Source organism: Styela clava, chromosome 8 (genome assembly GCF_964204865.1).
Source record: "Styela clava chromosome 8, kaStyClav1.hap1.2, whole genome shotgun sequence".
NCBI classification, from domain to species: domain Eukaryota; kingdom Metazoa; phylum Chordata; class Ascidiacea; order Stolidobranchia; family Styelidae; genus Styela; species Styela clava.
Genome location: NC_135257.1, coordinates 5463195 through 5489252, shown reverse-complemented (window position 1 = coordinate 5489252; position 26058 = coordinate 5463195). Strand labels below are relative to the sequence as shown.

General features: G+C 35.9%; 3 protein-coding genes across 3 annotated transcripts; all 3 read left to right on the top strand.

Annotated features, from left to right (window-relative positions):
• Positions 1-556: 556 nt before the first annotated feature.
• Positions 557-5085, top strand: LOC120346714 (importin-13-like). Its single transcript, XM_039416521.2, has 2 exons — positions 557-757; positions 1781-5085. The coding sequence occupies exons 1-2, from the start codon at positions 623-625 to the stop codon at positions 4529-4531; spliced, it is 2886 nt and encodes a 961-aa protein (XP_039272455.2). The 5' UTR covers positions 557-622; the 3' UTR covers positions 4532-5085.
• Positions 5086-5098: 13 nt separating this feature from the next.
• Positions 5099-11407, top strand: LOC120346715 (uncharacterized). Its single transcript, XM_039416522.2, has 8 exons — positions 5099-5238; positions 5793-6146; positions 6517-6607; positions 8035-8128; positions 8650-8781; positions 9136-9221; positions 9840-9960; positions 10661-11407. Exons 1-8 carry the CDS (start codon positions 5178-5180, stop codon positions 10769-10771), a joined length of 1050 nt encoding a protein of 349 aa, XP_039272456.2. The 5' UTR covers positions 5099-5177; the 3' UTR covers positions 10772-11407.
• A 5983-nt stretch (positions 11408-17390) lies between these two features.
• Positions 17391-25199, top strand: LOC120346298 (histone acetyltransferase KAT5-like). The gene is made up of 12 exons (XM_039416006.2): positions 17391-17825; positions 18736-18799; positions 19394-19462; positions 19670-19809; positions 19981-20079; positions 20756-20858; positions 21289-21422; positions 21800-21889; positions 22294-22434; positions 22903-22996; positions 23545-23707; positions 24064-25199. Exons 1-12 carry the CDS (start codon positions 17808-17810, stop codon positions 24278-24280), a joined length of 1332 nt encoding a protein of 443 aa, XP_039271940.1. The 5' UTR covers positions 17391-17807; the 3' UTR covers positions 24281-25199.
• Positions 25200-26058: the final 859 nt, after the last annotated feature.

Here is a 26058-nt window from a genome sequence, read left to right as displayed (position 1 = left end):
GTCGGAGCTTTATGTCATGTAAAACCTGGAATTATGTGAATTGCTTGTGTTATATGTGATTAGAGAGTTTCGTTGCATACAACACTATTTTATATCTGTAAGATTTTTCCTGACCAGGATCAAACTTCTTCAGACACGCATATTTCAACTGCAGCAAGCTTTTAAATCACATATCACAGTCATCTTTATTCCTGCTACAGCCTATTTGCATTATGCACATAAAAATGTACGAGAGCAAAAGCATGGAGGAAGAGTTATTCTTGCGTAACCCCAACTGATACCTACATACCGTCTGTGGCCAGTTTCCTCTCATAAATGTTTATTTCAGTTTGTTGTCTGAAAATTTGGTATATCATAATCGATGCCAGTATTCGGGCCATTATTAATAAATTTTTGTTTTTAATGGAAAAATAACCTTTTTATCCCATTTCCTCAATTTATCGGTAATTGTTTTCTGAGGGATGGATTTCGTCCATTAGTGCTTACATATTTTCTAAATTTCAAGATACTACAATTTCTTGTCTCATAATTTGCATCTTTTATTCTTCTATTACAGTGTTTATATTTACCAACTAAGATAATTCATCTAGACCAGAGCACTTGTTCAGTTGTTGTTACGGATATGACCACCGATAATGCGCCTGAATTTACTGTGGATAACATTGAAAAGGCATTACATCAACTGTACTATGATCCTGTTTCATCTACAAAAGACACAGCACAAAGATGGCTAACATTTGCCCAAAGATCAAAACAAGTACCATATATTAAGAGCTCTATTCACTGGTTATTTTAATCTGATAAAACAATTTGAGCAAATGTTATTATCAAGTAGTGGAACTCAACCTCAAGTAGCTTCCCAAATAATAAACGAGAATTAGATTCTCAGATGTATTACTATAACAGATTAAAAATAGGTATTTTATTATTTTTGTTGTTGGGACAAAATTTGCTAAATTCTTAGCTAATGAAGCTACTGTTTTCAATTTTCCAACCGTTTCAAGACAGACTTGACTGATTGAGCAATTTCATAACTTTTTACTAATTGATTCAGTGAGTGCAACCTGTAATTAGGCCGCAGTAGCCTGGCTATATCGACGCATGAAATCCAAATTGGGCTAAGTCCATTTTTCTAGTTTTGAGAAAAACGCAAAAAACGTTTTTTTTTTTGTTTCTTTTTTTTATTTCTCTAATACCTTACATCGAGGATGTCTAGTTTTTATGGTCCACCAAAGTGACAATGAAGGCCATATTTAGATGGTATAAAAAAATTTGTGCTCCGCCCCAATTTTTTTGGGGGATGGTTTTTTTGGACTTAACCCTTTTTGACTCTCAATTTCCTGGACCAGAAACAATTTTATTGGACTTAGGGCCTCTTTATTATGTTATTTTAGAGGCTGGTATGGACTTAGCGCTTTGTATTATATTTTTTGAGAGGAGCTATGTCCAAAAAACGGACTTAGCCCCAACTTACAATGCAGTTATCCAGAGCTAAGTCCACTATAGTAGACACAGCTCTGTTTAGTTCTCAAATGCCCTAAAAAAAGCAGGGTTATGTCCATAGCTGTCTTGAGATCTAGAGCACCTAGAGATAAGGCAAATAGACCAAAATGTAGAGCTAAGTCCAGGAAAATCAGCAATTGAAAAATGTCATTTTTTGGAAAAGTGGACTTAGCACTGTTTGGTTTTGAGGTGTCGATATATATTTGTGCATTGCCCCATTGTATGCGATCAACATCTGGTCTTATAATGAAGAATAATTTAACTTATTTATTTCTAGGCTTGGCAGTTTTCATGGGATCTATTGCAACCAAACCGTTTGACTGAAGTTCAATATTTTGGAGCGAGCGCTTTGGTTTCAAAGATATCAGGATCGTGGAATGAAGTTCCTGAAAATGAAATTGATAGTTTACGTGAACGACTTTTTTCTGAGATTCTTCGCTTATGTGTATCTCCACAAAATCGTATCATTTTAACCAGAATTTGCGTAGCATTTTCATCATTTGTTATGAATTGCGTACTCATGAAAAAATGGGACACAGTTATTTCTGATATTATTAAAAGACTACAAGAAGATGAAACTGCCAATGTATCTCCAATGCAAAGATGCTCAGCTTTACTGGAAATCCTCGCTGTCCTAGCTGAGGAACATCACAGCAGAACAATGGAGCAATATCAAAAAGGAATTGTTAAACACATGTTAATTCAAGGAATGCCTCACGTTCTACCATTACTTTCTAATTTAATGAATTCTGAAGATTTCAATGAAATGCATGGAAAAATTTTGAAATGTTTCTCAAGCTGGGTAATACTTGGAATACCGATCAATGAATATAAAGACATTCTTCATAAAACTATATCTTTTATTGATGACCCTGATTTATTTGATAATTGTGTTGAATGCCTTTTAAATACTTTTTGCTCACCAGGTATTCATAAGTATGTGAATACAATAAAGGAAATCATTCCTAAGGTTTTATCACTTCGTCCAATGCTTCATCAGGCAATTGAAGATCAAGATGCAGATGTTTGTATCGGAATTACAAAAATTGTTAGCGGACTTGCAGAAAATCAGACCAAGTTGATTTTAGAGAATTATAACAATCCAGAAATAGGTCTTGGCCTTGTTTTAATGGTTGCCGAATGTACCGGTATTCGTTTACAATATCCGACTGAAGAAATGGGAAGCCCAATTACCTTTACTTTCTGGTATTCTTTACAAGATGAAGTGAGAAGTTTACCGGAATCTGATATGTCTATTTTTCCTCAAATCCAGCCAATTTATTATCATTTGGTGGAGACATTGGTACAGAAGTCAAGCTATCCAGTCTCTGTTTCACATACTGACTGGTCGAGTGATGAAAAAGAGCAGCATAGAATTTACAGAATTGATATTTCTGATACATTAATGTATATTCTTGAAATGCTTGGTACAAATATGGTACGTTTTCTTTGTGGTAAACTTCTACAAAGTGTTAAATCAATGCATGAGAAGCAAGATTACCAATGGCAGGAAACTGAATCTATATTATTTGCTATACATTCTGTGGTTGAATCAATGGCAGACTGGGATGTTGATTTAGATTGTTTGAATGAACTTTCACAGGTTTTGCCAACAATAAAAGTAGAAAATCTAACATTGGCTGATACTCTTCTATACACTATTGGAGCTCTGACTGAATGGTTGGTGTATAACCCCCAGTATCTATCTTTATTGATTCCTATTGTTCTTCCATGCATACGAACGCATGATCTTGCAATGACCACTGTTCTGACTTTGAAAAGAATAACTCGAGAATGTAAAGAACATCTTGTACCACAAGCAGAAGTAATACTAGGTACAGCTCAAGATGCATTAACTAAAGGAATTTTGAAAAACAATGAAGTCAATTGGTTAATGCAATCAGTCGGTCATATGCTTTCTGTTTTATCAGAAGATGAATGCATAAGACGATTGCAGAGTGTTCTCATGCTTCATATGCACCAGTTGCGAGCATTGTCGGAAGATCCACCATCAGGACCAACTAAAAACAGCATTATTCATATTTTAGAGATATTGGCAAGTTTGTTTTCAACACTCGACCGCCGCAAGGGTGATACCACTGATGAGAAGGTCCAAGTAGATGCTGATGAAAAGCAACCAGTGCTTTTGATTCTACAACAAATTACACCAATATTGCAAGAAATATTAAATCGCTGGTTAACTGATGTTGCAATCGTTCAAGCAATTTGTGACCTGTATGACAGATCTATCAGAAATCTTATTCAGGGATTTTCTCCACTTGTTGAAACTTTATGTGATATTCTTGCCAAAGTTTTCCAAGCGGCTCCGCAAACTTCAGTTTTAGATCTAACACAGCAGATCATGCTCGTTTTTGGAAATGATTCAGCACACGAACGAGCAATTGGAACATTGTTTCGGACAATAATTGAAACAAGTAGACGAATGTTTGAAGGTGGCCATGCAAAAGAATATCCTGATCTTGCTCAAGGTTTCATGAAACTTCTATCTCATACATTACGGAAAAACTATGGTATGTTGTTCAATGAAGTTTCTGGAAACCCTCCTCTCCTGCGTCCTGATTTGCAATTGCTAATTCATTGTGCTCTTGCCACATTTAGTCTCCCAGAGTCTGAATCAGTGAAAAGTTCTTCATCATTCATTTTTGGATTCTTTGCAAACTGTTCCCCTCGGCCAGAATCTACATTGGTTTTTAATCAGATCGGTAAGGATATACTCATTGCAGCTTTGAAAGGTATGGGGGGATTAGCCACAAGAACTGTTATAGAAAATGTTGCAGATGTCATATTTGCTCTGTCCAAGTTCAATTTTCAACAGTTCGCGATATGGGTTCATGAACTACGACATGTTCCTGACGTTCCGTGCACAAATGTGGACAAAGTAAAGAAAGACATGTTCATGACCCAACTTTTACGAGAGCGAGCTGGAAAGCGGAAGTACAGAGATCTAGTTAGGGAATTTTCTCTCGTTTGTCGCGGACTACATGGTACGGAATATGCAATGGGCTGATTGAGGAGATTATGATTTATGTTCAAAAGGTTGACAGAATTCTTTTCGATCATGTTTATATTCATCCAAGGAGAAAAGGAAGAATGGTCATTCGAAAAAAAAATTTTCTTTCAGTTTCGTTACTTGTTCAGTAAGGATATAGCATCAGCTGACCAACGCACTCCAATGGTTAGTTAAGGGATAATCAGAGGGATATATTGCTGTCATAGAATTTCGCTCTGAACGCCCCAAAATTATTTGAAATTGATTGTGATGAATAAAACAAAAAAATATTTCATTCATATTATATGGGCCAACATCTTCTAATCCCAGTGTTTAGTACTCCTCGTATCTCAAGTATTCATTTGTCTTGAGTCATGCAATATATGTGTCCTTTCAATTTATTTTTCATGAAATACTACGCATTCCAACTTTTGTTCAAAATGTTATTTGGTATTTGATGTATCTGTGCTTCTGTATTATGAATTATTTGTAATCTTCATCAAGAAGTGAAAAATGTCATGAAATTATAGGTCTCAATGTTTTTACCTAATGTTTTTACTGTATTCAAATAGTATCTACTTGATTTTTACTTATCGACATAGTAGTATTAATGGTTGTTTTTGAACCTGTGTATGTTCTGAAATCTTGACATTTACGATTTACAATGAACTCCATGATTACACCTGCTATTCAGCCAGTTGAATCCAAATCGGTTATTTCTCGAGGTGAGTGGAAAGAAAATAATATTATATAAATTGGATCCAATCCTAAACCAGTTCATTCAATTCATGTTTTCAATATTGAATTCATCTTGAAAAATATTACTATTGCTTGTGAGAAGGTGACTTGAGTTTCTAAGGAAAATAGAGAGAGATAAGAGTCATTCAAATATGATCATTCTCAGATGCAGGGCTGGGGAGTTGTGATATTTTGGGGGCTGAAGCCAAGCTTACCATAATAGATAAAGCTGGAGCTACTAAAATGTTAGTTGATTTTAACCATCTGATTATTTCTTCCCATTTATAATTTTCTAATACTTCCTACAAATAGAGAAGTATGCTTTTAAAATTTGAAACACTTGTATCATACTTTTGAGTTCTACTCCCACGAAACTACATTCGGGCAATGATCATACCAAACACCATATTGGCTATGGAGCAGAGCTTCAAGGTGAAAAATGAAGTGCCAGAACTGAATTTACATTTTTAATATACTGTGGCTTTGGAGTTTCTTGGAGCCATTGTTGTGCTTTCAAACCAGCTCTTCTTACTGTTAACAGATTCACAATGTTCTCGTTACTTTGCACGAACAACATCTTCAGTAGATATCTCTTCACATTGTAATGAAAGTATTGCTGCTCAACTGCATTGTCTTCGGAATGATTCTACATTGTGTTCTTCACAATATCCACAAACATCATCTACACATACAAGCCATACAATGACTTCATTTTTTCATTCAAACAATACACTGCCTGTGACAATGAATGGTGAAAGAGTAAAATTTTCCAGAATGAATCACGAAGAAATATTGTCAATACGAAAAGCAGGCTCCTTAGAAGTTGAAGTTTTGTCACCTGATCTTTCAATGTATCATCAAGGAAAGCATAAGAATGTTACGACAGTTTCAAGAGGTTGTTATTTATTGTAACTTTGTAAGACTATCAATTTCTGGGAGACTACATATCTTCTATTCATTTGTGGTAGTGGATCATTTATATAAGTTCTGCAGCAGTAGTAGGAATAATTGTTTCAATTGACTTAGCAGACTTGCTTGTTGTTTTACATTGACATAAATATATTTTTGCATCTGATAAAAGTCTTTAAACATTGATGAGAGAAATAAACTGTGATCAACTCTGTATCACAAGTGAATGTGTGTAATCATTATGTTAGAATCTGATTAGCTGCTGCTGCCAATTGCAGACTTTTTTACCATTTCAGGCTCATGTTTTTATGATCATTCATCCTTCTTTGTTTTTAAAGTAGTGTAATATATTTCAGGTCATACAATAGTTAGACAGAAAGATGTGTTGCAGCCTATGAAAGTGACTAATGAGGGAGTAGTCAATGATACACATGGACTGACGATAAAGTAAGTCTGTCATTGTAGCAAGTGTTTCATGCAAGTCTTTTTTCTGTATTTTGGATTATTATGACATTCAAAATTAAATATAAAAGATGGGGGAGGACGTCAGTCGAAGCAAGGTCTTCGACATAAAAAAAGAGATGGCATTGGGTAAACCAAATATTCGAAATCGAATCGCAAATTATTCAAATCGTTTCTGGCTAATTTTCGAATCGCTAAGATTAGGTACATAAAGCGCAAACTACCTTTGCATGACGTTTTTTATCGGGCAAGCGGCGGCGCTTCGAGTTTAGACCACTCTGGCTCCTGGCTTAATTGGTTTCCCGATATTTCTCTGGCCTTCATTTTGTGATAAACATGTCATTCCTAATGCCCGCCCGGTGGCACGTGATTAGCCATTTCATGCATGGTCATCATAACTCAAAAGTTATCGGTAATGACGTTTTTGAGAGAGAACTAGGAGAAAAAGGCAATCTAGAAAACGATAGTTCTATAAATAGAATCGATTTGAAGCTGTTAAGTTAGTTATCATAGGAACTTGGTACAGGCAACTCAAAGCTGAAACAGGTGGTTTGGGATCCTTACGATGGCAATACCTTCTTTCAACGGAATTTGTAATTTCTTATGATGGCATTATGGCAATACTGTATTCTCCATCTATATACCAAGACAAATAATTGAACTCTTGAATTTTGATGGCTGTTTTACACTAACAATATTATAGTCATCAAACTAGCTTCGAATTTGTTCAATGCAATTTAGAATTCGAGCAACAGTTTTATCTATATTAATGGTTGTTATTATTTTGCTGAAAATTACACAAAAAAACATAACCCTAGTGAACAGGATTAAAATAGCATCTACAGGCTTTACATGTCCTATAAAAACTGAATCCATCAGAATTGAGATTGCAATTTTTACTTTTAACACTCAACAGTTTTCGAGACCCAAATTTTGGAGTCCTCCAATTTTTTTGACCAGTTCATACAAGCGTGTGATCTCCTTTCATAAATCTGAAAACTGTATTGCAAAATACCAGCAGTAAGTAAGATGTAACTGCACATACGCCACCACAACATCGAAGGGCGAAGGGCACGTTTATTGTATAATAGAGACAGATTTAGGATTGCGCAATAATATTCGGTTCGATTCGGCGAAAATATTCGATTTTGGACAGCCCTAACTGGGCCACATGCCCACATTACAAAAGTATTTAAAATAGCAGAAACAAAATGATTTGCCAGAATCTAACCTTGCTATATGGCAGATATAGAATGCATTCAAATGCTAGCTCAAAAGAGTAGTGCAATACTGCAATCTCTATGAAAACGAACATCTCTTTCCTGTTATCACTGTACCACATAGAAAAGTCTCGTTGGTGCAATTTGTCAAAATGTTTGAAGCTCATTAGCTCATGTATCTGTATTTGTCAGAAACCAAAGCACTTCAATTGTAAAAAAGAGGAAGAAACGTCCAAAGAAACCTCCATTGAAGGTGTCTTCAGAATTACCAACTATGATACCAGCCGTAAGCATCAATCACATTCATTTTTAAAGAAGGTAAAGCCAGGGAGATTCGTACCTGGCAATGTTTAGGCGCTGCGTCTGTTATCATCAGAAATGATTACATCCTTTGCATTTTGAAGCTTCTGTGCACTTGTAGTCATCAAAACCGTCAAGTGTAATGTTGGATTCGCGAATCCCCCAAATACAACTGTAAATTTCTCTGTTATAATTTTCTTTGCTGGTGAAAATAAACAGCAGTTTTATTAACATAATTAGTCACACAGGATATCAATGACTTTTTCGGTCTCTCCTTGCTACACCCTTCTGATTTCACTCAGAAGGTTTAACGAAATGTAAAGACATTACTTTCTGAAATTGTCTATCATTCAGACTCTTTGTTACATTTAGTGTAATTTTGTTGTGCACACACGTTTTAAACTTCCAATTCATCGTGAATGCTACCTGCAATAAAGTATTTTTTGTAATTCCAGTCATAGCAGTTTTCAGCAGTTTTTTTTAATTTAATAATTGATAAATTTTCAGTTGATAGATCCGAATGAAAAGCAGCACCAATGTCCAGATTGCCCAAGAAAGTTTTCATGGTCATTTCAACTTCAACAACACAGAAGAACACACAGTGGAGAACGGCCATTCATATGTGAACATTGCCAACAAGTCAGTTTCAAAATTAGCAGAAATAACTTTTGTAATATCCTATTTTAACCTGTTTTTGCCTCATTGAGTATGCATTTGTATGCCCACTATTAGTTGCATGAATGAAACATATCGAAGTTCTTTTTACCTAATTTAATTTATGACTCTATATTGAAATATCAAATAAATAAACATCTTCTAAGACCTATCATAAGTAATGAAAAATTTGTTCTCAAGCGATTTTTTTGTACTTAATCAAAATTTTCGAAGCGACAGTGTGAATAAAGTTTTTGAAATAATTCAGATTTAGAATTGAAGGCACGTTGATAAATTAGTTCATAAAGCTAAATTTTATTTTCTCTGGCTGATTTACAGGCATATAAACGTCGAGAGCATTTGCAAAGACATGAGAGAGTTCACTCTGGGGAACGACCATTTGAATGTGATGAATGCGGGAAAAAGTATGAGCTTATAACTAACTCTTCTATCTCTATAACTTTATTTTAAGGATCAGATTTTGATAAATTTGAAAAAAATTTAATTAATGTATTATAATATGAGTATATGGAACATTTATTCCCTGGAATTGTTTGATCGTCTTACTTTTGAACTACAAGTTTTTATTAATTTTCTGGTGTTCTATATAAAATGTAACTGATGCAAGGGTGACCTAAGATAAACAGCACTCAGGTCATTTGGAACATGTTCTAGAAAGAACTTGATTTTTGTACAAAATGTCCTGGATTACTGAAACTCTTGTGTATAATGATACCAAACAGAAGTTTGAGTGTTAAGTAAATTTTTCTAGAAGTAATTAGGAAATGAAAATTATTAAAAATTTCAATATCTGTTTTTTTAATCCCAATATTATTACCATGCTTTAAATTAGTTCAAATTGAATTCATAAAAGGGTTTTCTAGCATCTTCATTTTACAACAAATATTTCATTTACACACCTTTGTCTGTGCTATTCGAGAAGTAGATATCTATCCTTCTTAGGCAAAATATGCATCGTTTTACCTGTGATTATTTGTGTTTCCAGATGTTGTCTCATATTAACTGTCGAACTTTTGATGCAGGTATAGAAGGAAAACCCAGTTGATACGTCATGCAAGAGTACATACTGGTGAACGACCATATAGCTGTAATATTTGTAATAAATCATTCAGAAGAAGAGGTCATCTATCAAGGCATTTAAAGGTGTGACAGCAGCCCAGAATACTTATTTTCCATAAACTAGAACCTACTGCCGGATTTTCATGAATTCCTCTTTCATAAAGTACTAATATATTACAACACGGTATTAGCCAACAAGTAGGCGATCAGTGATCATCACTGCTGATGTAGTTAGCACTTATTACAGGGTTTTGGAGTCATACAAAATTTACAATTAAATCCTGATTCCTGATAGATAAAGTTTAGGTTCCATTATTCCAAGACTCCCACTCTAGATTGATATAAATTTTGACTCGAACTCTAGAGGAAACAAAATTCTGTTGTTTGAAACTTTAGAGCGTATGAAAGTTGTTTTTAACACCTGTTAAGAATGATTGGACACTCTACCCCTCGAGGAAATTTGATATTTCAGCAGCTGAGATGCGGTGAACCATGCTAAACAGTAAACACCATTCCTTGTGTTGACATTCATACCCTCAGCCATGTTAAATAATTGGGCAGGGTATGCCTTTTAGTAGGATATAGTGCTCCTCGAAATGCCATTTTTTTATACGAGTGTTGCTTTTGTAAACCTTTGCAATAAGGCAATAGAAATCGTGCAAAGAACTTCAATTATTATTAGTGGCAGAAATTGTATAATGTTGTTTTCAATGTTAAATGTTTTCTGGATTTCTGGTGTTGAACATTTGTGCTCGATCTACATCATGATGTTTATTTTATCCAGACTCATGCAAATGAAATTTTGAAGAAATCTGGAATCAACCCAGAGTCTCTGGAGGAAGCAAGTGCACTGATGTCTGTACCTTTTGACAACAAAAATGTGAAGAATAGATGAAAATGTTGTGAAAAACTCAGTGTTTGCACAGCAGTTTTGTGGGTACAATCTCATTGATAGTTTCTATATATGTAATTGAAATGTGAAAGTTTATAACAACGCAAAATACTTTCTTGAAATCTATGCAATTTTGTCCCTAATAATTTTCGGTGTGTAGGATTTCTCTGTTCTTGATTCACAATACTAGAAATTGCATGACGTTTATGGATTGTATAAATTCATTCATTTTTAATAAGGATTGTAATAATAATGTATGGCCAAAAGAGTTGGTTTTGTTTGTTTGTTCTTCTCTTACTGCTGCAGATCTGATCTGCCTGCAATGTATATTATTGTCATTTTTGAATGTACAATTTTACTGGCATGGCTCTTTAAGTCTGATTATTTAGGTGCTTGCCGTAAAGTAGTACAGTGCTGTCAATAGTTGGCTGTGGATATTACAAGGAAATGTCTGGCCTGAACTTTTGTGTTTGTTTATATATATTCCATATGTACATTTCTAATGTCATTGATTGTCAATTATTGCCTTCATTATTTATACATTTCCTTCCGTCTTAATCATTTTTGTTATTTCATATTTTTGATAGCATTCATTATGTTGGAGACATTGAATAAAAAAGCATAAGATTACGAATTTTATTTATTGTTCAAACCTGTCTGTGATTTTAATTGCAAAAAATATGAATGTCATGCTTTTCACTCCATGTATAGGACATAGAAGTTCAATATCTCCTAATTAACGTTGGTGGTGACAAATGATCTTGATCTTCAAATATCTCCACTTTTTTTTCATTATTGTGGAAGGTGAGTAAATATTTCTCCCTATCATGCTGCAAGTTCAAGAATTTTACAGTCTACCTAACTGGTCGCAATCCAATTGTGTCTAAGATGAATTACCCAACCTTCGCGAACCATGAACTAACCAACCTACAGTCTATGTGTACTATCGCGGAGGGCCTATGTTTCAGCCCATTAGTTGTACAACCACCAACCCAATTGCTGGAATATAGAAAGTAGAAACGCTATGACTATTCCATGACTTGCGGAGTGAGTCTGTATCTAATTAATTGAACTTCATAATAGTTTCCAAAAATCGTTCCAAGATATTGTGGCGATTTTGCGCCGATTGGTCTCTAATCGTCCATCGCCTGACGCGCAAATTGACACTAGGAAGTACGTCACGACACTAGGAAGTACGCATAGTATGGGTGTCTCGAAAATGTCTTGTCCCACTTGTCTCTCGTGTCCCACATTTTTGAAACACCCGGACAAGTGGAACACGACGTTTTTTAGACACCTCGTACAGTATCGGCAAATCGTATGGCAAAGTTTCTTGCGCATGATCAACTGGGCGTGGAATATCAGGCATTAAGACCTGAACTGGAGTGAATTTATGGGACACGTCTGTGGACATAACGATCGTTTTACAAATTTTTTTGGACACCTAGTGGAAAACGTAAAAAGTCGCTTTTCTCTTTGATTACTGGACCCATTTATTCAAAATTTCCAGTGGTTGAAGATGAATTTTTTTCTAGAATGCTATTACTTTTATTTATTTCAAATATTCCTGATAGCACTGGGATTTGTTTTTATGCTGGCACTTTTCTTTTTGTTTTTTTGATGACATGCTCATCGAACATCGGTGGTGTGTAAAGAAATTCTTGCTCTGCTATGGCGAGCAGCGCCGTAGGTACCAGCAGCGTCAAAGTAAGAACTGCTCCGCTCCGATGGACGTGTCCATATATTTGAGCATTGGTCTTAATACCTGAAATCTTAGCGTTGGGGTTCGGTTAATTTATTCGAGATGTAAAATTTAGCATGTGCTAATGGGCAAGGATTCATGACTGGATCGAGGATAGAATGAAACACGTCCGACCGGAGTTAATTAAAGCAGTGTTGTTCATTTTGATCTGCTAGAACACAAAATAAAAACAACTGACTCACGCCCGAAAACCCAAAATCGTGTTTACGAATGTTTGCATCGAAAATTTCACGAGTGCAGCTTGTGAATGAATCGGTGAAAACGTTGAGCTGGGATGCATGACCATTTTTTGTTGAAACCGTCGTCAAGAAGTCCAAGAACCGTCAAGTTGGAAACATGAGACTAATAAATTGTTTTCTAATGAATTGTTTTTCACGTACATGAGTACTAACTTGTTTTCACTGCGCACATCCTAGTTAATATGAACATCTAAATTAGGGATTAAGGTAGGCTAACCGAATCTATTGATTTATCAATGATGCAACTTTAGCCTGAACCTTTACAATTTGCATATGGTATATATATATTTACATATTTTTTGCTTCTAAATGATATGGATGAAGAAGATTTGCAAGTTTCGGTTTGTCTGACACTCGTAGTATGAAATATCCAATTCCTATTTGGGCGTATACTTATTTTAAACGCATTCCATGCATCATTTTTTACGCCGTAAACTTAGGATAGGATAGGATTTACATATTTATCCCGGGGGAGAGGAAAGCCGATAAGACGGCTTATCCATATGGCGAACCACGGCCTCTCGTCCGGTTACCATTCCAAGTCGGGTATGGGATTAGTTTTTACTGTATTGTTTGTTTTCGGAAGCATGGACTTGGTGGTGGAGGAAGCCGTAACCGACCAGCGGTTACGTGAACCACCCAACGACGGCGAGGAGTCCAGCAATCCTCTCGCACATAACCATCCCTGCATGGGATTCGAACCTGCGAACCCACGCAGAGTAATTAGAGGTGCGGTGGCGAGCGTATTCCTAACGCTTAGCCCGTTGAGCCACACCGCCGCCGCCAACTTCTTGTGTAAGCTGACAAAAATACATAATGTTGCCGAAAAACATATCCATTTCTTCGATTAAAACAATATCGTCCTGAATTGATGGTTTGAATTTATTAGAGAGCCTTCTAGTAGAATACCTCATATACAGTGGCGGCGCGTGGTCATTTTGACAACCGGGGCAAGCTACTGCGGGACCAAGTCACCCCCATCTACGGGGACAGGATGAGCAAAACCGGTCCAAGTCAAGGGATTAATAAATATAGACATAGTTTATTTTGAAACCTTATTCAAAAGGAAAGGCAATATTTACCCAGATAAATACAATGACATATTAACAGAAACTTCGGGAAAGCAGACAAAACCTAAAATAAGGTTTAAAACGTTACTATGAAGAAAGGAAAGTTAATGCAAAGATAAGGACATGCGTCGCTCACTCATAGATATATATGCTGCTAGGCTTCTACTGCTTGAACATATATGCAACACGCCGCGGTTTCTTGGAAGCAAAATGCTCAATAACGCGCTGATTAAAGTCATGCATCCCAGAAATAACGTCTCTGTGAATGGATAAAACAGCCAAGGAATTTAATCTATCTTGCTTCATTGTGTTTCTGAGATACGTTTTAATATGCTTCAGCGTGCTGAATGTTCGCTCTGCGTCGGCGGAAGAAATAGGCGTCGTCAAAAAGATGTCCAGAAATTTTGCAGACGCCGCAAAGGTAGTTACTAGAGTGTTATCTATGAGGAACCTATAGAGCGCGCAAGTTGATGTGATGTTCAAAAAAGTTTGATTGATGTATATACATCGCAATTCATTTTCCAATTTACCCACGTTTATCATGGGGTAACATTTGGAGACAGTAGCCAACAAATGGATGGAAAATTGACGTGCAAATTTTGAAAATTTTTTGGGGTTCATCAAAGAGAACACGGCAAGGTGTCCAGTGCGCAGACGATCGCCTATTTGATTCACCAGAATGTCACAGCATTCCTTTGCAGACAAAATCAAACGCTGCGTTGTTTGCCCGCGCGTAAAGAAGCACTCCATGTGTCGTCGTATTTTATTGTTTCCCGGATACGAGATACAGCATCGCAGAAGTCTGAAATACACGACTGCACAGACGCTCCATCCATTAGCCTTGACTGCAATGCGCCGTATAATACATCCACGTGATAGAATATTGTGGAGAAAAAAATGAAAACTCACCATCTTCTAGCAGACGCTTTAGACCTGCCGCCTCCCTCACAGAGCGTTCGTCCCAAACCGGAGAGCTCTGAATGCCATTGAAACACTCAATGAGCTCAGACCTAATTTCGGACACGCCCTGCACCACGCGTGATTGGAAGTTCCAACGTGTTGGTGCACAAGCTGGGAGACGGCGGCTACATATCTGGCGAAGGAGGTCAGAGCGCTTCGGCGAAACGGAAAAAAATGAAGAAAACCCCGAAACATTTGCTAAAAATATACGGACGAGAGGGGTATCAAGACACATATTTTTAATAACGAGGTTAAATGGGTGTGCATAACAATGTAAAAAATGCGCATGAGGAAAATCTTCTTTTATATAAACTTGAACACCATGTTTCGACCCACTCATGACTGCCGCGCCGTCATAAGTTTGAGCTATCAATTTTGACTTCGCGTTGTAAGGCTGTAACACTTCTTTCAGTACAGCCGATATCCCGCAAGCCGTGCGATCAACGATTGGTACAAAGCTGTGAAATCTCTCGGTAGGTTTACCATCTTTCACAAACCGAAAAATCACAGCCAGTTGGGAAACGCACGTGATGTCAGTTGTCTCGTCGGACTGAATCGAAAGGAACTGGCAATTCTCAATTTCCAGAGCCAAATGTTGTAAATAAATTTTATACATTGAGTCGAGCAAACATTTTGGATATCCTTAGATGTCCCTTTCGAAACAGTTGCGGCATCAAGATGATCTCTCAATACTGTATCTAGGGATGCGGTGTATTCCACCATATCCAAAAATACCCCTCTATTAGAAGAGCCAGCCCGTTCACCGTGCCCACGGAGGGACAGCTCGTGACAACCAATGAACTTCAAAACATCTATCAATCGACCGAGAACATGGCGGTTTTTCTCGACGTTTTGGTTGTGCCGACGAATAGAAACCGCGCGTCCTTCATCCAACTGTGCTGCAATATTAACATTTCCGAATGTTCGGTATTTTACTGCATTGTCCAGATGCTCCATAGAAGATTGATGATCCCTGGCACGCTCGGAAAGATGTTTAAGATCTCTAAAACCAAATTTACACCAACGTGAGTCACGGGCGGTAGCAAAAAGTAGGCAATAAAAACCAAAAAGTGCATTTTTGTCCTCGCTGTAACACAACCATTCGTGTTTTTTATACCAAGTTTCTGCGCAGAATGTACGCCGACGCTTTCCTCCGTCATGGGATTGTTCCAGTGAACAATTTTTTGGTTGATAAGGCCCAATACGTTGACGTTGTACCTCTAATTTTTGTTCCAGCGGCAGCTGCGAAAACGGAGTGCGAAGTAGTGCATCAACCTTATTCATTATGAGGTCTAAGGCTAAGAAATGCGAAGCCGGAAAGAAGTGAGGAGCTCAAAAGGAATGTGGAAAATCGAAAGCAAATGGACTAAAGGTCTCTAACTGATTCAAATAGCGAAACAAGCGACAAAAACGAAGGCGAGGAAACTATCAACTCTTCAAGCAACCAACGAACGAGAAGGAATGCGTGAATATGTCAACACGTTGTAGTAAGAAACGTCGGCATTGTGTCGTCATAATTTCGGGGCTAGCCCCGATCGGCCCCGATGATTTAGTAAAAGAAACAGAAAAACAAACGAGACAAACGCGGCGAGTGGAAGATAAAAGAGAGAATACGATATACAATGAGCAACCGGGGCAAAATCGGCGTCGCCCCGTCGACGTTCGGCGAAGGCTTTGCGAGCGAAAAATGAACCATGTCGGGAGAATATGGCTAGTGTAGACAGTCTGTGCAACCGATATTGAGGTATTTTTCGAATATTTTTTATTATACCGAAAAAACAACCGGGGCATTGCCCCGGTTGGCCCTATTGACGCGCCGCCACTGCTCATATATATATACTGTACTAATTTTGTAAAAATAAATCAATTCAAATGAAATAAATTCAAGTGTTGTCTCTGTTTATTTTTCTCAAAGTAAAATTTCATCTAAAGTGTTTAGGTCAAGTCAAGTTTATTTTTTCCAATCAATTAATCAAACCATGATGGTGCACTCCTCCCGGTATATATATATTGGTTCATTTTTGGATTTGAAATTTCGCTATAATGTACATGTTGCAACATACTTTATAATAAATATTTATATTTCTTTTCTTGGAACAAATCTTTAGATAAGTATCTATTTCGGGAAAAAAAAAGAATCAAATGTATTTATAGAGCAACTATTTATGGTGAGGCCAGAATATTTCAGATCGGACGTAACCAATCTGGGAGGCAATTCGCGAAAACTCGAATATATGAAAATGGAAGACACCCCCCGAAATAGGCCCTAGTGTTATTTTTCGAAAGAAAATTGAAACAAGACCCTGTCTTATTTTCGGGAAAACACGGTATACGTATATATAGTATTTCTATTTCTGTGAACCATTTGACAAAAGCTATTATCCAATATTTCAATGCAGTTTGAAAACGAATGACTTGAGCTGCTAACGTTTTTGACTTATTATCTTTCGGATTCCAAAGTTGGGGTTCGACGGGGGCTCGCAGAATATCGCAGGGGTTCGGGAGGCTCGCAGAATATCGTAGGCGTTCGACAGGCTCGTAATCGTAAAGGTTGAACCACATCCTATCAGAGTCGTTTAGGATAATTATTTTCGCTGTGAATGTGGTATTGAAAGACGAATAACTCATGATCCTGTTTTAGACGAGTTATTCATATGGAGGACCTAAGTACAAACGTTATAAAGTGTTGTTTTCCAAAAGACGTTCCGGAAATGTAATACGGTGGGTTAGTTGAGTTCGCGCTTACAGCACCGGTAGGATTTGTACAATTTTTATATTTTCCATTTATATTTGTTTTGGTTGACGAATCAAAAAATTTCCTCTCTCTCTCTCTCTTTTGTTTTGTAAATCTTACCCGATAATGCCGAATTATCCATGTCGAGGTATTCACGTGACAGCGATATATAAAGTGGTGTTTTCCCGAAGCAGTTTCATAATAACTGCATCGCTGGTCGCACCGGTTAAAAACAAGTAGCCTAGAGCGATATTGGAACGGCGTCGTACGGAATATGTCACAAGGAATGAAGGTATGGTTGTATTTATTTACGGTACTGGTATATTTAGGAGTTAGCTTTATAATCCAAATGTTGAAGTTCAACATTTGAATCATACCTGTACAGTTTACGATATTACCTGTACTGCTGTAACGTTACTGGTACCATAATTAGTAAATTCTATTCAGTCTCAAACGTGTTCGAGAAAACTTCAGCACATTGCATATTTCTATCCTTTCTTATGAACGGACCCTGTTTACTCTTATAAGTATATTCATGGTCAGATAGTCCTGTATTCCAGGGTTTCCCAAACTGGGGTTCGCGGACCCCTGGGAGTCCGTGATGACTGCACAGGGGGTTCACAATGACATGACAAGAGTCTGATCGTTAAGGATTGATGTCAAAGAAAAAGCCATTGCACTTGGTTGAACGCTGCGTACGCATATTGCTGTTAGAAAAGGCAATTAAAGGTCATATTGCCTTTTGCAAAGACCTACATGCAGACATGTGTGGCAGTATTTTCAGCTCTTACCAATATGATGACAAAATACAGGTCGAGACTTGCCCTAGAGTCGGATCTACGAACTTGCTCGTCACAAATTGCTCCGAGAATCGATAAATTGCTGAATTGTGCAGTGAAACGCAACTTCATCCATCACATCAGCAAATTACAGACATTAATGCCGTTTGTGCTGTAAATGAAACATTATCCTTTTTCGTTGGTTAGGCACAGAAATTGATACAGTATACAGTATAGGATTCATCAAAACTAAGATAAACAAATAGGGGTCCGCCGCTCAAAAAGTTTGAGAAACCATGCTGTATTCCAATCATCTGATGGTCTGGATTGACTAAAGTTACTTAAAAATGAATTGAGTTTTGTGATCAAAGTTTTCAATAAGCTTCTCGTATCTAAATATTAATCAATACTATTTTTTTAAAGGCTGGTGTTATCGAAGGCTGTCGAATGCCTGTTCAGAGAGACCTGGAGGGTCAATTTGAGTGGCGTAAGATATTTTTTTAATTGGATGTTATTTAAATTCAGTAACACTATAATATTATGCTGATTACACTTGAAGTTGAATAGCCTACAAACTTTTTGCCTCAGACTTTCACTCCTCGGACCTTCCCAATCAGATGGCATTATGACGATTTGAGTAATGACTTACACAAACATTCATAAATTTATTCACTGCATCTACATGTATTTATATATTATATTATTATTTTTGGACAACTCTCAAATCTGGTTGAAAAGGTCCACGAGGCAAAACATGTGTGGCGCGAAAAGTTTGTATATCAATTCTATACCTAAAAACATTGGTACAAAATACAAGTTTCAATATTGGTGATAAAATATTATGTTATCTATTTTGATTTAATCACTTTTTAGTCCAGCAGATTTTGGCGAAGAACTATTTTTCAAAATATTCTGAGTCTTGATTTGTCATTTCATTCCAAAGCTTGATAAACCTCCCGCATTTAAACTTTTACAGTGTATATAGGGCACTATGATATTTTTTCATAATGTTTTCTCTTCTTTCATAAAGTGTGTATGAGTAAGTTGCAACCCTTTTTAAATGTCTCTATTTGTATTTCAGATCTGGCAGAAGTTCTCAGTATTCGAGATGTTAACAACAAATTTGAATATTATGTTCACTATATTGACTGTAAGTTTTGTGTAAATATCAACATTGCATGACTGGCTGATGCATTATTCTAATACTATGTACATATATAGAAATATTAAGTTCCATCTATGTTCATCAATAGATTTTTTCCTCAATTATCTGGAAAATAACAGCTGACCTATATAGTTGCATTTTTACTATGTAGGAGTGAATGGAAATTTCATAATATCTTTTCATTTTTGATAGTTAATAAAAGATTGGATGAGTGGGTTGCTGCAGAACGACTTGACATGTCAAAGATTCAATTTCCAAAGAAAGATACAAAAATAGGAACCAAAAGAAGCAGTGACTCTGTCCATAATAGTCCTGATAGGGAAATTGTTGTTGTAAGTACTTTTTAATGGAATACAAATAGATAATCGAATGTTGCTTTTGTGGGCATTCTATGCTCGACTACTGTTTCTGAACTTTTGTGTGAATGTGAAACGTGAGGATGGGAATGCTGTTTGCTGCTTTTCAATTTTTCTCTCAGTTCAAGTTTGTGATTTCTTTTTCAGCAAAATGGAACTGCGCATCCTTCAAAAGTTACGGCAGCAATTAAAAAGATGCCAAAGATAGGAAGAAAGAGAAAAGGACCTGAAATGGGACCAGAAGAGGTAAGAATCTTTGGTACTCCCGTAGTATGGGCAACAAGATGGCAGACACCGGAACGTAGTATGTGTATCAGGGTTAGGCCATAATTTCAGGTACAAATACTACAGGAGTCACTTGGCTAGTCCCCGAACTTGTAATATAACTAAAATAAGGAAAATTGGAATAAAATTATGGCCTAACCCTAACCTCGTACACATACTATGTTCAGGTGTCTGCCATCTTGTTGCACATACTACGGGAGCGCTGAATCTTCTGTGTGAGCGATTTTTTTTGTGGCTGAGCAAATTTATTTCCAAACCAGTGCTCATGGATGAACGGCCATTGTCTGATTTGAATCAAAAATGAACCAACGAAATTGAATTTTCGAACTACAATAAGCATGCAGTTTAATCTTGTATAAATCAGTCATGTGAGATTTGACTTAAATTTTGACTTTTGCCCACCAGTAATTGCTTGTGCTTTTGTGATTTATCAATTTACTAAATGACGTATTTGTTCCATCTTCATTCTAAACAAGACTATGTGATTATTCACTGACACAAAGCTACTATGGGAGTTTGAGGAACTGAGACCATTCTTGTTGAGCATATCCCACACAATGACACTGATTTCTACAAGAGTACAACATGCTAACCACAAGACATATACTCCCTGTTTCAATATCTTCATCTTTTAAAGGAATCGCAAGATTCATCAGACAATGCTCCAAGACAGACCGGGAGTATGACAGTTCATGTAAAAGAAGATAAAATAAGTCGAATCAAAAATATCCATTCCATAGGTGAGGTTTTATACATATCAGCTGAATTGGGTAAAATAAGATAACACTTTAAACAACAATAGTAATCATCATCTTATACCCCAAAGCAAAATTCATGGCACGCTTCAATTGATTAATTAGCATCATACTTGTTCATTATTTGATGTCAGATGTATTTTATTTGGTATATTTAAATTTTAATTATGTAGCATATATTTTATGAATATTTTGAATGTGGTATTTCATTAAAAATGTTTGCTGTTTGTTATCAGTGGAAAGCTTGTCATTGATCAAGCTGATTAAACAGTGTCTACCACCTTGTGGATAACATTAAAATTCTTCAATTTACTGTTTTATTATTTTAGTACCGGTAACTAAATCAAGATTTGTACTGAATTTACTTCATCAACTTTGATCTAAATTCTAAATCTTGCTTACATTGTTTTTTCAGAGGTTGGTAAATACAGATTGAAACCTTGGTATTTTTCACCTTATCCTGTTGAATTAACTACATATCCTGTTGTATTCCTCTGTGAATGGTGTTTGAAATATGTTAAAAGTTTGACGTGTCTTCAGAGACATTTGGTAAGACATTTTAATTTATGTCCTAATGATAGCAAGATGTTTATAGTAGTGCGTATTGTAGTAATTTGTCCAATATCATTGACACCAGTCTGAATGTTAACTCTGCATACTGCATTTGAACATGCACTGCATTTGGCACTCTGCAGAAATTGGCTTTTTGGGAACGTTAGCTCCATCCTACAGCTTTCGCCTTTTTTGTTAGAAGAAACCTTAGTGAGCAAGTCCCCTTGCTATATAGGCAAATTTTTTTTCTATTTAACTATTACTATAAAATGTTGGTTAAATGACCATCTAATCTTGTATTGAATTAGCTCACCATTTTAATGCGTTTCAATTTTCAATTATTTTGTTATCAAGCTATCTACCCTTTTTTTTAGACAAAATGTCAGTTGAAATATCCACCAGGAAATGAAATTTACAGAAAAAGCAATATATCATTTTTTGAGATTGATGGGCGAAAAAACAAAGTTGGTATATACTTAAATTTATATACATAAAGTATAAACCCATCAGTATGAATACTCTTGATTTGTAAATTTAACAACATAATTTAAATCATGGATAGCTGAAGTTGAGTACCGCATTTGCATTCGATATATTGAATTTTTTCTTCAGAAATATTCTATATATTCCAGTTTGAAAACCTGTTATTTCATGAAATTGGCAAAAATGTCAATATCTAGATAAAGTTGTAATAACTTCTTGAAATTTATTGCCAAGTGTGGAGTTGGCGAGGTAATACTATTGATCCAAATTTCATATTCCATGTTATATCAAATCTGTGACAAAATCAAGCGGCGTGTTGTGCATTTTTTTGTTAAATAGTTGTTTCTATGTATAGTATTTTTATCTATAATCTATTTTTATTTAGTCCTACGCTCAAAATTTGTGTCTTCTTGCGAAATGTTTTCTTGATCACAAAACACTGTATTATGATACAGATCCGTTTCTATTTTACGTTATGACGGAATATGACAGTAAAGGATGTCACTTGGTAGGATATTTCTCTAAGGTAAAAATTTTTTTATGTGATTGTGCGTATTTAAATAATATTGGATAAGATAAGAACGAGAATATCGGTCGGAGACCGAAGACTTATCGATCCAAAGTTATTACTCCATAGCGACACCGTGTGTCCCATCACTAATTAATTAATAACTCGCTAATTTTACAAGACAATTCATCCAAAATCAATAGGCTTCTGTTCCGAGATATGATAAATGTACATGCAAAATTTGATGCAGATTCAACCCCGTTTTCGTGAGATATCGTCTGTATCTAACAGACAAAAACCTAACAACATACTTACCGATCAAGATCGATAAGTAATAATGTTCTGTGGGCAATTTGTTTATGAACGAAGTCTCAGGAATATCTTTGTCTCTGCCGAATTCCACATCAGAAAAGTGGAATAATTTGTTGTCCTTGTCTTCATCCTTAATCTAATCTAATCATCTTAATCTAACTAAAATAAATTTAGGAAAAAGAGTCGACAGAAGATTACAATGTGGCTTGCATTTTAACATTACCACCACACCAGCGAAAGGGATTTGGAAAGCTTCTGATTGAATTTAGTGAGTTTAGGATTCTCTAATGCTTGTCATGGCCTAGGTCAGGGCTACTCAACTATTTTTACCGAAGATCCGCATACAGAACTATAAAATTTCTTGGGTCCGGTGTTTCCAGAAATTATATTTCCGCATCCTTTAACGCCTACTTCCTCGACCGGCTAATGATTATCAGCTAATCAAGATTGTTTATTATGGTGTTATAGTTCTTTTCATATATATTCAAAACAATAAAAGTAATTTTATAAAATGAAACTTTAAAAATGGGGCTAATGATCCAAAATTAAGATTGAGGTGCGGTCCGAATCAAATACTTGAAAGGTCCGGATTCGGACCGCGGTCCGCCAGTTGAGTAACCCTGACCTAGGTTATGGTCCATTTGCTGAATATATATGACTACGAGTAATTATACATCGTAGGTTTTATGGCGTAGTTACGAATATTTGATCATGGCTAAAGGGTGGACTGCTATGTGATTAGAGCTTTTTTTGTTGTCTTTCCTTTCTGTTATATATAAATTGTATGCTATTACTAAATTATGCCATCATTTATAGGTTATGCACTGTCGAAAATTGAAGGGAAAACAGGAACACCTGAAAAACCTTTGTCAGATTTGGGATTGTTATCATATCGTTCTTATTGGACCAATGCTATACTTGATATTGTTGTTAACATGAAGCCTGAAAATGGACAAGATAGACCACAGATAACAATCAAGTATGCTTGCTTATATTATAAAATTTGATTTCACAGAAAAAATATTCTAAACAACAGGATTAGGGACTATGAAAATAGTTGTAGTATTGACCTATGATTTGTCTGTCATCCCATTTTTAAGCTTGAAGTGGAACTAACTAGTACTATTGATCAACATTTTGAAGATGTTTATGAATACTGACTAGGATTCAGGATAATAATTATATGCTGTAACTATCTGTCATATGTTTTCTTGTGGTTGTAGCATATTTCTCGATAAATTTTCACAACCTTATTTTTTTTCTGAGTTTTTTAAGATTTATTATCTTCTTCCTACTGTTCATTATTGGCATTGCTGGAATTCTCTGTCGTTTCAGTGAGATTTGCGAGAAAACAAGTATCAAGAAAGAAGATGTTATATCAACACTTCAACATTTAAATTTGATCAATTATTACAAAGGACAATATATCATAACTTTGTCAGATGAAGTTATCGATGGCCATAAGAGGGCAATGACAAAACGTAAAATGAGAATTGATCCCAAATGTCTACAGTGGACACCTAAAGATTGGAGTAAAAGAGGAAAGTGGTGAATAATGGATCATGATCTGTCACAACTTGATGTAAGATTCACGATGATCTGTAGGAGATGCCTTGCCAAAAGATCATTTTGTCTTGCTTTATAATGATGACTAAAAGTGCACATTTTACAGCACAATTTTCGTTCTAATTCTTTCTCATAAACTAATCAACATTATTCGTTTAAAGGTGGGTTATCACGCAAACATTTTTGTAGTAAATTTGATTCTATATAATTTATTAAGATTTTTGGTGTTTACCGTTTGCATAAAATCGACTTCGTTTGCGAGACTCGAATTTTTAAAAGTCGACCCTGTCGAAATCGAACGCAAATTAGTATGTCCCGTTGATGACGTAGTAGTGAGAACTCGTCGGCGAAACTTTGCATTAGGTCAAAGGCAATTATAGCATTCTGTGTACTCATTTTGCACCGTGTGCTAGTTCCATTGGGCGGCGCATTTGGAGGAAGTTTTTGTGATTTAAATCAATACCAATATCTTTAAATAATATTATTGCATTATGAGAAATTGCAGTATACTCAACTAATCGAGGTCAAGACGTACTCGAGTTCTGTGCCGGACCTTTTGCTGCAATATATTTTCTAGTGAAAAAGCGCATACCAGGCCATTTTTATAATTCATGTGTGTTTACTCTGCTTATCTGATCCTATAACTAGTCTTTTTATTATATTTTCGGTATATATAAACTATCTGACTATACCGGTATATGCGCAAACACTACCGAAACGTATGAAATGTGTAGTTGGTGGTTACAGCAGATTTCACAGGGATGGATCTGTCTTGAAGCAGAAAACTATAGAGAAAATTTTTGCAAATAACCTTTTCTGATGTCTCTCCGTGGAACTAGAAGAAGACCTCTAAGTCGAAGGATCGTTTCAGCCTTAAAATTATGTTGGAATCCATGCAAACTTCTACCCACAGCCCGAAACAACAATACCTCACGCAGTTATTCAAATCAGTTTTTATTTATTTTTAACATTTTATTACAAGTTTTCATCATATGTAATTCATTCATGCCAATAAATGTGTTGTCACGAATCTCCAATAGTGGATCGAAAACAGCTGGACTGGACTGGTGTTGTTAATAGCAGTGTGCACTGGAAAAAGGGAGTATACAAATTAAATTGATAGAACTGACATAAAAAAAAAAGATCAGGATATTATCACCAGACAGTTTAGTAAGGTTCAACATACAACAGTGTTTTGTTGCATAATAATGTGAAATGAATATATAAAAAAAACTGAACCATTATTGGGATTCTACGTTTATCTGGTACCGGTAGTACTGTAGTAGACTATCACTCTTTTGGTAAATGTACAAATTGGCGATTTGTATTTGGTTCATGCTTTGACTAAATATTTTATCCAACAGTCGATCAACGAAATAAAGTGGTAAATACTTACTCTAGGATCAGTTCTTCAAAGCCTGACCAAAGTCAGTACCGGTACGATCATTACATAAAACGCCGTGGCTTGATCCCCTCACCTTCAGCACTTCCTATGCATTAGCATTTATGCTTAACAATACATTATAGTTTCAATCTTTTTTAAACTACGCGATGAGAAACTAGATTTAAACGCCAAAAACAGAGGTTGAACACCTTACTCGCCAATGGCGAAGGAGCTAATTTCTGGAATGAGTTCTCACTATTACGTCATCAAGGCCGTTTCTGAACCTGGGTCGATTTTCGTTGAAGCGGTTTTTAAAAATTCATAAGTAGAAAACTAAGTCCATATTATGCAAGCGGTAAACGTTAAAAATCTTAAAAAAA